At 41.8% G+C, this 15,783-nt stretch overlaps 2 protein-coding genes across 2 annotated transcripts; both read left to right on the top strand.

The window, feature by feature from the left end:
* Window positions 1-40: 40 nt before the first annotated feature.
* josd1 (Josephin domain containing 1) lies at window positions 41-6,918 on the top strand. The gene is made up of 5 exons (XM_020495675.2): window positions 41-260; window positions 725-1,572; window positions 1,759-1,887; window positions 4,426-4,620; window positions 4,951-6,918. The coding sequence occupies exons 2-5, from the start codon at window positions 1,277-1,279 to the stop codon at window positions 5,051-5,053; spliced, it is 723 nt and encodes a 240-aa protein (XP_020351264.2). The 5' UTR covers window positions 41-260; window positions 725-1,276; the 3' UTR covers window positions 5,054-6,918.
* Window positions 6,919-7,079: 161 nt separating this feature from the next.
* On the top strand, window positions 7,080-11,943 carry LOC109899160 (chromobox protein homolog 7). The gene is made up of 7 exons (XM_020494218.2): window positions 7,080-7,167; window positions 7,363-7,476; window positions 8,488-8,531; window positions 8,639-8,704; window positions 8,844-8,910; window positions 9,052-9,403; window positions 10,817-11,943. Exons 2-7 carry the CDS (start codon window positions 7,408-7,410, stop codon window positions 11,014-11,016), a joined length of 798 nt encoding a protein of 265 aa, XP_020349807.1. The 5' UTR covers window positions 7,080-7,167; window positions 7,363-7,407; the 3' UTR covers window positions 11,017-11,943.
* The last annotated feature ends 3,840 nt before the right edge of the window (window positions 11,944-15,783 follow it).

The following is a 15,783-nucleotide window of genomic DNA, read 5'->3' as shown; positions in this document are numbered from 1 at the left end:
ACCCATTTTTAGATAACTAAACCCTAGATTTAGTTTTTTTGAGTCTCGAGGGAGTGGAGGGACTACAGTTCGCAGATAGTGCTGACTGACGCAAGCTATGACAAGCAAACAAGCTATTGACGTTTTGCGCATGCTCATATACGGCGCGACAAGGAAAAGGTGCTAAAGACAAAGGACTAAACAACCCCAGGAAAAGAGGCGAAACATTTAATTTAACCAGGATTATGACAACCATACTACAGTATCGCATGAATCGGAAGGTAAGTGGCAACAGATAAATATACTAAATATGAATGGTTTCGCATCCATGTTTATGCTATCAAACAAATGGCACGTACAGCCAGCCATAGAAGGAACATCTAGTCTTTGCAGCTGCCTTCCTGTTCGACTGGATTTTAGTTAGAGCGATGGATTTGAATATCAGGTAGATTTGACATATTTCGCTAATCTGTAAATATCACTTGTTTTACAGAATACTAAATAATACTAAGACACTCTTACGCCTGTTGTCTAGTTATCAGTTTACTGTGATGCCACAAGCCTGCCGCTCTTATCGAGTCAGCTGTTAGTATAAATGTTTACTCTGTCTTGTGTTCCTTCCTGTTGACCACTACTGAAAAGACGCTTTAGAAAAACACATAGTTATCCCTAAATTGTTATTTCAGCATGACATTTATTTAGGTGACAACCTCTAAACATGGATTTCTGCCTCTTCCTCCCTCAGCTGTTTTCTTAAGAAGTCGTCTGTCTGTCTACATGTCACAGAGCCTCCTGTATCAGGTCCCTCATCTTTTCCACTGGAGCAAACTCTGTGGTGGAGCCGTGGTCCTCTGGGCTCTCTAGAAATGGAATTAACTCCTATGCTCTCATGACACTTGAGGTGCTCATAAAAAAGTTACGATGACACACATCAGAATGGAGGAAGTTGAAAAAAGAGACTCATACTCTTGCTTCTCTTGCTAATTTTTCCTTAGATGATCCTTGTGGTTCATTCTAATTTTATACTGAAGCAACTGGAATATCAATGTCTACACACCCAACTTTTTGTTCACATTCAATTTGGGCCTCCTCACTCAACTTGAACACTGTTTGCCAGCAGTTCTTTTCTTTTCTTCCAATCGTCCCTTTTGAAACAGCAGGTGTAGTTGAAGTGACCTGGCCCCCCTCAGTGTCATCCAGTAGACCCACCTCCCCCTTCCCTTGTCACACACTCGCCCCTACAGCAACTGAAAGGTTGCCATTATGATGCTAGTCGTGTCAGCGTAGCAACAGGGTGATGGGGAGTGCTCCATGTTCTGGGAAGGGGAGGGCAAGAGGGGGGCTACAGGACCTGGGCTGTATGCCATGGAAGCTGAGCAAGCAGAAAGGGGTGGGGGTGGTGGTGCGGGGAGGGATGGGGGGGGAGAGGTCAGACCTGGGAGAGCATGCTCTCTCCACCCCTCCGGCCACGCCTCCACCGCCCATCTACCACGAGAAGCAGCGGCGGGAGCTGTGTGCTCTGCACGCGCTCAATAACGTCTTCCAGGATGGGGCAGCTTTCAGCAGGGATACTCTCCAGGACATCTACCAGAGGTGGGTGGTTAAAGTTGTGTCCTCTAGGGGAGATATTTCTGAAATTCCTTTCCTCTTTCACCCCCTCTCTCTTTTTCTCCCCCCTTCTGCATCTCTTTCTACCTTCTGCATCTCTCTCTTTACCTTTCTCAACTTTTTTCTCTCTTGCTTCTTCTGTCCTCATCGCTCTCTTGTCCCTCTCCACAGACTCTCTCCCGGCACTCTGGTAACCCCCCAAAAGAAGAGCATGCTTGGAAATGGGAACTATGACGTGAATGTCATTATGGCCGCTCTTCAGACCCGAGGATATGAGGCTGTCTGGTGGGATAAAAGAAGGTATACCTCTGTTCTCATCAAAGCTATATGGCCTTCTTCCCTATCTAGTCATTTAACATTTTTATCCAAAACGATGTACGTGGCCCATGCAGAGGTTTTCAAATCCACAACAAGCACCATTCCAACCCACTGAGCTTTTGGAACCATAATGCTATGCTCATTTGTGTTCTCTATCTTGTTTACTCCTCTCCCTTTTTGGTGCGTGTGTTGTCTGCAACTATGTTAGTCGACTCAGCAGTGCTCAATTTAGTTCACTTCAATCACTGGCCGTACGCCAGCTATAGAGTGGAAAGAGGAAGACTTCCTTACGTATCCTCTTCATTCTGAATCCCTGTCGAGCACATGGCAGCTACTCATAATTACCCAAACAGCTACCGAAACCGATTGCGACATAAGTACAGTGCATTCATAGGGGAGAGTGGCGTAAGTTAAGTCCTTTTTTACATTTAGCATCACTACGTCAAGGCAAAGGTTCTTTCTAACAAAGATAACATATATTTCAGGATGTTGTGTATCCCTGGAAATAATCAGAATTCATGTAAACATTACAGTTTTGAAAACATAGCTAGGGGTAAGTGGGTGATGGGGCTGGTAGGTCAAAGTTGATTTCATGGAATGGGTGTGTGGTATATTTTACAGGAGGTTGGTGGCACCTTAATTGGGGAGAACGGGCTCATGGTAATGACTGGAGCGGAATCAGTGGAATGGTATAAAACATGGTTTCCAGGTGTGTGATGCCATTCAATTTGCTCCGTTCCGGCCATTATTATGAGCCGTTCTCCCCTCCGCAGCCCCCTTTGATATATTCAATATATTATAATGTACAAAATATTAGGAACACTCTTCCATGACAGACTGTCCAGGTGAAAACTTGATCCCTTACTGATGTCAGTTGTTAAATACACTTTCAATCATTGTAGATGAAGGGGAGGATTTGTAGATGATTTTTAAGCCTTGAGACAATTGAGACCTGGATTGTGTATGAGTGCCATTCAGAGGGTCAATGAGCAAGACAAAAGTTTAAAATGCTCTTGAACAAGGTATGGTAGAAGGTGCCAGGTGCACTGGTTTGAGTGTGTCAAGAACTGCAACGCTGTTGGGTTTTCACACTCAACAGTTTCCCATGTGTATCAAGAATGGTCCACCACCCAAAGGACATCCAGCCAACTTGACAATGCTGTGGGAAGCATTGGAGCCAAAATGGGCCAGCATCCCTGTGGAATGCTTTCGACACCTTGTAGAGTCCATGCCCTGACAAATTGAGGCTGTTCTGAGGGCAAAAGGGAGGGGTGCAACTCAATATTAGGAAGGTGTTCCTAATGTTTTGTACACTGTGTATATCTTGAATATATTCCTACATTCAGATATAGATCTCTCCGTTCAATATGACTTACCCTTCCATTTCTTGACCAGTTGTCTGGGACAGGGATGTTGTTCCATTTCTTGACCAGTTGTCTGGGACAGGGATGTTGTTTAAATGTGCCAATTTGTAGGAAAGTTCTCTGCATTAGAGGCTACTAAGCCCATGAAACTGGTCCGCAAAATTCCGAATATGTTTATCATGTTCAGATTCCATGTCATCAGATAAGACCTTGTGCCTCCGCTGTTTTCTTTTTTGTCAATGTACCTCTTCAGTGTCATTCAGTCAACTTGTTTCATCCCTTGCTGCTGCTCCAATGGACTTCTTCCCTTCTCTCACTTCCTTGGCTACTTCTTTCAAGAACCTTAAGAGGGGCTAGACCCCTGCTTGTTTTCCGTTTGTAAACACAGGCATGATGATCTTGAGTTAATAAGCATGACACATTGCAAAAATACTATACTACTATACATATTATGCATAGAACTGACTAAATGTAATCATTATTTGTATGGGGTATGGTGGCCAATTACTCAATTTATCCCAAGGCAAACATTTTGGCTATATTAGCCCACACAGCTACAAGGTTGCATGTTCATGCAATGTTAAGGACCTCATAATGTTGCTTATAGAGACCCCAACTGATGTATAGAACAGTCATAGAAGTATCTACGTTGGTTTAAATACAAGCATCAAAGTCATTCCAATTTGTGAAAATCTTTTCTTCGGACATAACTTGCTTATCACTTTTCCCATGTGGTTTATTCCTTCACAGATGGCATGAAATGATGACCTCTTCATAAATATTTGGTCACATGATCAAGTTTGTGTATAGATATCTAGAAACAAGGGGTGGCTTAACTTACCCCACAGACATCATCATGGATTTACAACATTAGAGTAGCTACTGAAAATCCACTCATGGAAGTCTGTGATTGTGTAACCTTTATTTAACTAGGCAAGTCAGTTAAGAACAAATTCTTATTTACAATGACGGCCAAACCCGGACGACGCTGGGCCAATTGTGCGCCACCCTATGGGACTCCCAATCATGGCCGAATGTGATTCAGCCTGGATTCGAACCAGGGACTGTAGTGACGACTCTTGCACTGAGATGCAGTGCCTTCGACTGCTGCACCACTCGGGAGCTCTTTATTGACTTGTGTATTGTGTTCCTGCAGGGATGTGGGCAGTATTGCGCTATCCAACGTAACGGGCTTCATCTTGAACGTCCCGTCCAATCTGCGCTGGGGTCCGCTGCGCCTGCCACTCAAACGCCAGCACTGGATAGGGGTGCGGGAGGTGGGTGGAGTCTATTACAACCTCGACTCCAAACTACGTAGCCCACATACCATCGGAAACCCTGATGAGCTCAGGTAGTGTGTGTGTGTGTGTGTGTGTGTGTGTGTGTGTGTGTGTGTGTGTGTGTGTGTGTGTGTGTTTTCCTGACCAGTCAGTAGATTGAGTCCATCATTATTTGCGTTGTTCATTTTACATACATTGTGGTGCAGCCAAGAGAGAATGTAATTTGTATTGTCTCCACTAGGTGTTGCCACATAGTAATACAAAGTCAGTCTCATTCCCAAATAATAATCACTTCCACGGCCGCCATCCACAATGATGATTGATCCTTGTCTAACTTCTAATAAATAACAAGCTGACATCTTTATTTTCCTTCTGTTCTTTCGATTCCCTCCACACAACAGGAAGTTCCTGCGTTACCAGCTTAGAGGGAAAAATGGTGAGCTCCTATTGGTGGTGTCTGAGGAGGTGGAGGTCCACCAAACATGGAGGTCAGATGGCTGTTGATTGAATGTGCCCGGCAACCTTTTCTCTACCGGATTAGACTTTTCCCAGTTGTTGCTCAGGATAACATGGTCCAATCAGGGGACAGATTGAAGAGCAGGTGGGGTTGTGTTCAGCCAATCACACAGATGCACACCGACCAGACATACTTTTTTTTCTCACACACTCATTGCTGGACTCTGGCTGATGAGACCTGAAGCGATGAAGGAAACCGATGAATACAGGGAGGTAATGAAGAAATCACACTACACAACGTTATGTTTGGTGTTTGGGATTCTGTGTTTTTATATATATATTGATGACTATTTTTTTTTTGTACGTTTCCAGTTTCCAAGCCATTCATCTGTTACTCTTGCACTTGCTAGCTCTCTCTCGCTCTCTGTGTCCTCGCTCGCTCTCTCTGTGTCCTCGCTCGCTCTCTCTGTGTCCTCGCTCTCTCTCTCTGTGTCCTCGCTCTCTCTCTCTGTGTCCTCGCTCTCTCTGTCTCTCTTTGTCTCTCTCTCTGTCTCTCTGTCGTTCTCTGCTCTACTGTGACAGTGTACATCTCTTCTTTACCTGTCTGTCTTCCTCTGATCATGTCACTGCTCACAATTAAATTTTTTTCACCCGGACAACATTAAATCCTGCCAAAAAAATAAATAAAGTTTGTACAAACACAGAGCTAATGATGACAGCAACCAATGGAATGCCAAGCACTCCATGGTGTGTCTATTGTGTACATAGACTGTAATATAGTTGGTGAGAAGCACGTTTTCTCAATAGCACAGGAGGACCTGTGTATGTAGCTGTTTGTTAGTTGGAAACTCTGCTAGTTCATGTCTTCAAATTAGAAATCCTCTTGGCTGAAGCCATGTTAGACCCAGGTATTGACACATGGCTATATAAATAAAGGTTCAATGAAAATGTATTAATGAATTAATTGACAAATGGCTATATATTGTATCATGGTAGAGCCAGGATTTGTTCTTGACCATGCGGCCTGACCAGGAAAAGCCACACACCTGTTTTTTTGGCTAATCAGGGCCCAGAGTTTTTTCTGGTTAGATCATGTGGTCAAGAAAAACTCATGACCTGCAAAAATCCACCAGCCAAATATACAGAGTTGTGGAATTGGTACAAATGCTAATTAAGGTTTCCAGTTATTCGCTGGAAATGCACTGATGTTAGATTTGGATCTATCTGAAGATACCTTGGCTGTAATGTCCACAATGGTAAAGTCCACAATGGTAATGTCCACAAAAAGTAAAGTGGAGTCAGGGGAAAAGGTTGACAGTTGAGGGAGTAATGGAGAGAGAAAGTATGTCCGATAGATGTGTAGAAGAAAAAGGGAAAGTTTGAGAGTCCAAGACCTGTTAGTTTAGAAATTGAGAATTTTTGACAGCTGTTTGAGAGATTTGGTTGATAGATCTTTATCATCATCACAACAACATATTGTGAATTATTTAAGACTTGATAAGGCCTTAACTTGTTTACAGAGGATGCAGACATTATTGTCTACCAAAAGAGGGGTTGTTAAATTTTGCACCTGGTGGGCTCAATCCTAAAAGCTTTCCTATTCATCTGAGCATCCAATCACATGATTCATTCAACTGATAATTTAATCATTTGCAACAGTCACACATCATGAGACAAAACAATGAGGTTGCTGGTCTGGGGATGCCCCTAGGGGACTTCAGGTTGGGCAACCAAACTCACCGGTAGAAAATCCCTTTCAAACCAGTAAGTAGTGACATAGTGGATTTAGCGTTTTGCCATGACAATCCCACCCACCTCCCTTCTGTTAAAGGGTCCTGGTTGTGTTACTGTTTTCAGTTTTTTTTTCTCACAAAAATAAAATGCTTGTAATGGCACTTTATATGTACACCTGAGGATGTGGCTTAATTTCTTGAGTGCAATTGTTCAAATTTGGATGGAAAATGGAGCGCATTTATAATAAACCCTACGTTGCCTGCTTTGTTTTCCTGCTACTGCTTGTTAAGTGTAATTTGCGTGCGCGGACCCATGTTACGGGCGTTTCGCTCGAGCGTTGTTTTGACACTGTGGAACGAAGAGCGCGCGTTTGGAAGTACGGGAACGCGCCAAACAGTGCAGATGTGTCGCAGATTTGAGAAGTCACTGTACGTACGGAGAGATCGAGTGGAATGGAGAAATTAATCTGGAACTAAATCGAAAACAAATCTCACTTTCTAGAGGGAGGGTTGGGGGAGGATAATAAAAAATTTAAACACGACTTCTAGATATTTGTCATAGCCTATACAGTTACTTTGTAGCGACAGAGCTGAACTAACAGCGGTTATTCTCATCTCTACTAGATCAGTTTATTTCAAAGAGTAAGCAGAACGTTCTGTATTGGACCAATGGAGCTGTCAGCGATTGGTGAACAAGTGTTTGCTGTGGAATCAATAATCAAGAAAAGAGTTAAAAAGGTAAGGCGTTCATATTGGAAATAAAACGCATGTACCATAATTGGATAATGACTATTTTACGCACTTAGGAGAATATCCATTATAGGGTACCCTATATTTAGTAGGGAACACAGATGGCTACATTGAAAAGCACTTTACCAGTGGTCTATTTATATCCAGTATCCATTGACATAAACGTTTAAGGGGGCGTGAGAGTGGGGAATATCTCTTTAAATTTAACATAACGTGGAGCGTGTTGCAGTCGCTTTACACTCCGGGTGCCAGTGGTCTATCCTAACGGAAGCATCATATCGGAACCTAAACATTGCATTCAGTCTTGTGCATTGGCAGAAGAATAGCCCACGGGTTATTCAATTATTGCGCATTTGTGAAGAGCTACGCAGTTTCGCTTGAGGAAATGGCAGATACAGGTTTGTGGGTTATTAGGGCGCAAACCGCGGCCGCCTCGTTTGACAAGCATCATGTATGATACGAAGTCCTTGTAAGTGTTGATCTTGCATTGTATTAAAAGTGAATTCGATTCCGTAAGTCCATGAGTCAATGTCCGTGCAGGCGCTCATCAACCGTTAAAATTGCTTGTCCCCGTAACATAGGGAAAAACATTGCATTCTGTCAAATATTGTTGTGCATGTCTTTAATCACGGTCCAGTTCACATATTAATTGTATAATGTTCTGAGCGTGTGCGTATGTAGGGGGGAGTCTCGTGACGTTCCCAATTCTCTCAAGTCACCAGTGTGCTCGTGGGATGACGTCATTCTATTTAGCAACTGTCAAAGTCAAGAAGCTATATAGGGTAACGTCATCTGGAATCTGACTAACCAGTAATGACATGATTACATCATATAGATGAGAAGACATGCATTTCCTTGATTTTCAAAAGTTATTATAGGCTATTTATCTATGTGCTTGGAGTAGACTGTGAGCATAGCAACATTACCATTAACATCCTCCCACACACACTCTCCTCTTTCTCCCTGATTGATGTTTGTCTCCAACGTTCTGTGTCACAGGGGAAGGTGGAATATCTATTGAAGTGGAAGGGATGGCCCCCCAAGTGAGTATCATCTCTATGATGTCATCATCATATCCAGTAATCCAGGACCATGAGTCAGGCAGAGTATTATTGGATGGATGAGTAACCACGGCGATGTCTTTGTACAGATACAGTACATGGGAACCAGAGGAGCACATCTTGGACCAGCGTCTGGTGCAGGCCTATGAGGAAAAGTAAGTCCATGAGACACTGTAGAGGCCTTACCTAGCTAACGAATATCATAGCACTGTAGTAGTAGTAGTATTAATACACCGTACTGTAGTAATAGTAAACTATGCCTGCTTGTACTGATTGACCTTACCATTCCACCAGAGACCAAAAGGACAGAGCTCTAGGGTACCGGAAGAGAGGACCCAAAGCTAAAAGGCTTCTACTACAGGTGGGATGGTTTAATGTTAAATGTATCTTCTCCTGTGTCTGTTTAGACAGAGTAATACTAGTTGGCATACTAACTAAAGGGGTAAGGATGTTGGAGAAACACTGCTACTCTATAAGACATCTTTATTATTCCCCTCTGTAGAACACTATTTACACCATGGATCTCCGTAGTGCCCACAAGGCCCCAGAGAAGCCTCCAGCTCGCATACGTCTCTCCCTGACTCGCTCACTGGACTCTGAGGCAGAGGATCCGACCTACGGGGCCTGTAGACGGAGCCTGCACCCCCACCTGGACCACCACAAAAACAAACCCAGGAGGTCACAGTTCGTGCGCCTGGCCTCTCCCCCTGGTCCCCCTACCCCCACACAGGACCCCACACATGAGGACTGGGGAACGAGGGAAGAGGAAGATGAGGAGGAGGATATGGAGGAGGAGGAAGCTCGACAGGATGAGTCAGAGCGAGAGACAGAGATGTCCTGCGGCATTCTGAATGGTAAGTGTGTTAGTCGGTCACAGGAAGTTTCTATTCTGCCTAATCACCAAATTGACCTAATTCTAAACTATGACACTGCTGTGTGTGTGTGTGTGTGTGTGTGTGTGTGTGTGTGTGTGTGTGTGTGTCAACCTGTCAGTAGGTATAGTACAGTTGGCCCGCTGGGCAGACAACCAGGAACATAAGCTCCCCGATCCCATCCAAACTGGCCACTGGCACAGCAAACAGACACAAGTAATGGCAAGAGAGAGGGTTGACAATAGGGTTTAATGTATGGCGCAGAACAGTACATGTCAATCTTCCTGGTAGAACACAGATGGCCTATGCATAGCCTACAGGCAATGTACTCATCATGCAAGCAATGCACAGTGCTCTTATCAACCTTTGTCAGTGAGTTCATGATATCAGGAACGAAAGACAAATGAGATACACAATCTAGGTCACCATAGAAACGTAACTTAATAATAAGTTTGTTCTTGAATTGCGGTGGCATTTGCATTTCCTGGCTTTGCAACCATGGAAAACACTTTAAAATTCCAAATCGTTACAAATCATACATGTTTTTTTTGTTTATAATGAACTAAAACATAACGGATGATGTTTATATTGCAAAACCTTACCTTAATGCATTGTATAAAGTACCAAGAGCAAGCAAATTGGTTTGTCCCTGTAGTGATGAGTAGAGTTGTAGTGATAACTTTTGGGTGGTAAAAACACCTATATGCATAAATATTAATATAATAACCATCATATTGAAGTAAATTTGGAGGCACGCGATGATATGGTGTGTGGCCCTCTCACTAGGACTCGGGAAACCATCCAGTTGATGAGGCTACAGATGAAATAAATGATAATGAACTTCACAGGGTGGTGAAAATGCAAGGTGATAAGCTTGATGCTCCTGTCTAATAAATATTAAGGGTCTTATTCTGGTCACATGATGATCGATGCTTGACTGACGTTTGACAAATACAAATATTCTCGCTGTTGTTCATAATAATTTCATCATGTAGACTAGCCAACCCGCACAGCCTACCTGCACTGTAGCCTACCTGCACTGTATCTGTGAGGTGTTGGCTAGAGCACGTGTTAAGACCAGAGTAGGCACATTTGCTATTTAAAACAACAGTTTTTCATAAAACTATGGGTAGAGTTGAAAATGCGATGGAAACACATTGAACTTTAGTTTTTTATTCGGTACATGAAAACCTAAACAAAAAGTACATTTTGTATGCACTACGTCATCGCGCACTGATTTTTATTCTCAACAACAAGTCCATTTGTGGAAACATACATTTAGAATGGGAAGATGTACAAATACATTCAATACACGTGATAGACTTGATGAAATCCCAGCAAACTTACCCTCTCCTGTTCTCTCTCCCTCTTTCCTCCACTCTCCCCTCCCATTAGGGCAGAATAGGGCAGAGGACTGGAGTTCCGTGATTGGCTCAGAGGAAGTGACCGTGTCAGAGAGGTCGGATGTTTGGAACCCAGTGATTGGCCCAGGGGAGGTGACCGTGACTGACGTCACCATAAACTCTCTCACAGTGACTTTCAGAGAGGCCCTGGCAGCCAAAGGCTTCTTCAGAGGCTGGGGCTTAGAGTTCTAGAGAGTCTTGAGTTTTATCTTCACACTGTCGGGAATGCGTGAATTCTTTCTCCTCATACGTTTACCCTTCTTCCCTTTCTGGCCTTGTGAGTGACCTCTGTCCACACTAACTTCCTCTTCTGTTCAATAGGCAGACTGTAGTGTACAGTATACACCGACTACATTGAGATGGGCATACACTCCTACATCGAGCTGGCTATACACAGTATACTGTATATCATAGCCTTCTATACAAGAAAGGGTTTTGTGCACTGCATATGGACTGTTATTATTAGATGTGGCTTAGAGTCTTGTAATGATTTAGAAATCCTCTACAAAATGACTTAATCAGCCTGCATACTTTTCTCCTCTCCTCTCTATGGGTACATAGTGATAATCAAGACATGTTGGATCCCACTAACACCCTGTGCAACACATACCGTGTACACTGCACTTAAAAGTGGAACCAAAACCTTTTTTATTTATTTTTTTACAAAAAACTGACTTGGGAACAGTCTGTTCTGAATTGCACTGTATTTACATCATGATGTGGTCATCTTTGTGGAATCTACCATTGGTCAGTGGCTGTTTATCCCACTCCAAGCCGAGGCTGATGGTGTCTTGTGAGTATGACTCGGTAAAATGATCTCCCTCTGCGATCACAATGCAGCAAGGGATTATGGGACTGCCTGAAGTTACTCTTTCTGGAGATATTTTGGGGCTTGTAAACGTGCGTCTGCACGCGCACTCACAACAAAGAAACACTGACTGCCCCCTCTTTTTGGATGTTTATTCAGCTATCCTTTGAGCTTGAAGTAAGAGGAAACAGACTGAAGGGTATTGTCTTTTTAGTCCTTATTTTTTTCTATATATCGATCTGACTGAATGTAATTCAATGTATTTATTATTTGAAGGAGAAAACTTGTGTATTAGTAAATACTGAACAGATTTTTTTGGTAACACTTTACTTGACACCCAGCGTCATAACACATTGACATGTTCATAACCATGTCATAACAGCTGACAACTTGTCATAACATACATTGTGTTATTTTATGGCTGGTTATGACACCTACACTACCGGTCAAAGGTTTTAGAACACCTACTCATTCAAGGTTTAAAAATATATATATATATTCTACATTGTAGGATAATAGTGAAGACATCAAACCTATCAAATAACACATGGAATCATGTAGTAACCAAAAAAAGTGTTAAACAAATCAAAATATATTTTATATTTGAGATTCTTCAAATAGTCACCCTTTTGCCTTGATGACAGTTTTGCACACTTTTGGCATTCTCTCAACCAGCTTCACATGGACTGATTTTCCAACAGTCTTGAAGGAGTTCACACATATGCTGAGCACTTGTTGGCTGCTTTTCCTTCACTCTACGGTCTGACTCATCCCAAACCCTCTCAATTTGGTTGAGGTCGGATGATTGTGGAGGGCAAGTCATTTGATGCAGCACTCAATCACTCTCCTACTTGGTCTAATAGCCCTTACACAGCCTGGAGGTGTGTTGGGTCATTGTCCTGTTGAAAAACAAATTATAGTCCCACTAAGCCCAAACCAGATGGAATGGCGAATCGCTGCAGAATGCTGTGGTAGCCATGCTGGTTAAGTGTGCCTTGAATTCTAAATAAATCAGACAGTGTTACCAGCAAAGCAACTCCTCCTCCATGCTTTACGGTGGGAAATAAACATGCAGAGATCATCTGTTCACGCACACCGCGCCTCACAAAGACACAGCGGTTGGGACCAAATATCTCCAATTTGGACTCCAGACCAAAGGACAAATTTCTATCGGTCTAATGTTCATTGCTCGTGTTTCTTGGCCCAAGCAAGTCTCTTCTTATTATTGGTGCCCTTTAGTTGTTTCTTTGCAGCAATTCAACCATGACGGCCTGATTCACAGAGTCTCCTCTGAACAGTTGATGTTGAGATGTGTCCATTACTTGAACTCTGTAAAGCATTTATTTGGGCTGCAATTTCTGAGGCTGGTAACTCAACTGAACTTATCCTCTGCAGAAGAGGTAACTCTGGGTCTTCCATTCCTGTGGCGGTCCCCCTGTGGAGCCAGTTTCATCATAGCGCTTGGTTTTTGTGACTGCACTTGAAAATGTCAAAGTTCTTGACATTTTCCATATCGACTTGACCTTCATGTCTTAAAGTAATGATTAACTCATTTCTCTTTGCTTATGAGCTGTTCTTGCCATAATATGGACTTGGTTTTTCACCGAATAGGATTGTTTTCTGTATATGCTTGTCACAAACACAACTGATTGGCTCAAACTCCTGAAAAAATTCCACTTTTAACAAGGTACCCCTGTTAATTGAAATGCATTCCACTGGACTACCTCATGAAACTGGTTGAGAGAGTGCCAAGCTGTCATCAAGGCAAAGGGTGGCTATTTGAAGAATCTCAAATATAACATATTTTGATTTGTTCAACACTTTTTTGGTTACTACATGATTCTGTGTTATTTCATAGTTTGTCTTCACTACTATTTTACAATGTAGAAAAACCCTTGAGTTAGCTGTTCTAAAACATTTGACCGGTAGTGTACATAAGTGTCAAAACCCACAAAACATTCCATTACACCATGGCCTGCCTGTCAACAGTGTATATATATATATATATATATTTTTTTACATTTACCATATTCAATGCTCATTGTAATTGCGCACACATTGATGTCAGACATGCACCTACCCCAATGTGCTGTTGCTGATGACTAGGATAAATGTAGGAGCAGGACAAGACACCCTCTTTTTGACTGATGACTGACATAACGGCATGTACGCGATGGGCTTATATAATTAGGATTGTCATAATGCTTCTTGACGGTGTCGAAGTGTATTTTCTTAGTCCAAGTAAAATGACACAGGATGGTCATAATGCTTCATGACATTGTCAGAGTATTTTCTACAAGTTATTTAAAATATGACAATTTATTACAACAAAGGATAAACTTTCAAGAGAAAGGAAACTTGTTGGCAGGGGAAAAAATGATTACAATAAAATGTTGGTTTTGACTTGTGGGTCTCATAACCAGCCATAAAATAACACTATGTCACAACAGGTGTAAATATGGGTCATTAGTGTTACATGGTTATGACACTGGGTGTCAAGTGTTACCTATTTTTCTTCGGATTAAACTATGCGCTAATGCGGTAGCCATGACAAGACACGTTTGATATTGCCAAATGTGGTTAGTTGCTTAAATATTCACTGCTGAGCAGACATTTTGCACTTTATGGCTTGTCTAATCAAAAACCATTGTCTATAACTTGTCAATGTCTGAGATTATTTATATTGTACTAAAAATAAATGGATGTTGAGCTTTAATTGTTCATTTGTGACGGATTTCTTAATTTATCGGCGGTCACGTGGGCGAGATAATGACGTTAATGTGTTGTCCGTGCAACCAATGTACGATTGGCTGAATCATGTTACTGTAGCTTGTGTAAATAGACATTACAGGTATTTTTCCAATGGTACAAACATACTTTATTGTACAATTAAATTATTTGCAAAAAAAAAAATACAAATTAGACCACCAAAATAACTTAAATTTGAAACTAAAGAAATGGAGCAACAGTTATTTTCTGCTTCCTTTTAGCACAAGCACCAAAATATGTAGAGAAAAGTGGTCAAAGATTCCATTTGAACACTAAACAAATATTAAATAGTCTTATTTCCAGTCTCTTTAGGAAGAAACACAAACTAAACAAAAGTTCAGTTGCCATGGTTTCTACAGTGATTCAGTATGTATACATTTATATGCATGTACATCTCTTCAAAATGGCATGATATACTCAAACCCGCAGTATCAATGACCGCAGTGTCATTTTGCATCACATCTTTAATACAAAAAAAGTTGAATCTAATTCCTGTAGCTTCAAGTTTTATATATATATATATAAAAGAAATTAAATAATATATCTATATATAAAAGACTGTCTTTTTATATAAAATAAGTCTCAAGATATTGCCACTTTTTTCCCCTCCCCCCAAATCCCAACCTATAGAGAAAAATAAGTGAACTTGTGAAATCTTCAATGACCAATTCATTGTCTGACCACACTAATAAGCCTTCTCCCTGGTATTGTGTTGCGCATGTGAATGTGTTGGTGATCACAGCAAACAAGATGTGATTTGTTAGAATAACCCCAGTTTGTCAAAAATAAAGGCGCATTGGTGCTCATATGACCTACACCCCATACTGTACCTTCCAGAAACCTCAATACTTTCAATTTGGGAGGAGCCCGAGTTGCTAGGAAATCAAATCAAAGGGAGAAAAATCTATAATTGAGTCTCTCTGCTCATCCTAGGTTAAAGGCTGTTCATTTTATTACAAAAACAGCATTTCATTAAAGTCCAGTTCTTTGTACAGTAATATTAGATTACACCCAATGGTGTAGGGCAAAAGACAAGGGGGATGTGACTAGGAGAGGTGGGAAAGGGCAGCATTGTTGACGAAAACTTTTATTTTTTTTATTTTTAAAGAGGCGAGTTTATAGCTAGAAAACCCCGCTACACATTCCCCATTGCCATATCCCTGTTTCATTTCATGAGGGTATGCATGTACACACGCACACAGCCATCAATCTATCCGAATCAGGTGGCAACATCCTCAGTAAGTTCATCCATCATTCTGTAGTAAGTGTGGGGGTAAAAGGGGAGTGCACATTCGTGGGAGAGAAAAAAATAAAGTTGAGAGACACGGGGAAAGATGTGTTCACGTAGAAGATCTGGGCGTCAAAACTGGAAGCTTCTGACC

Source organism: Oncorhynchus kisutch, linkage group LG11, assembly GCF_002021735.2.
Source record: "Oncorhynchus kisutch isolate 150728-3 linkage group LG11, Okis_V2, whole genome shotgun sequence".
Lineage (NCBI taxonomy): Eukaryota > Metazoa > Chordata > Actinopteri > Salmoniformes > Salmonidae > Oncorhynchus > Oncorhynchus kisutch.
The sequence above is the reverse complement of the archived record's forward strand: the minus strand, read 5'-3'. Positions and strand labels throughout refer to the sequence as shown.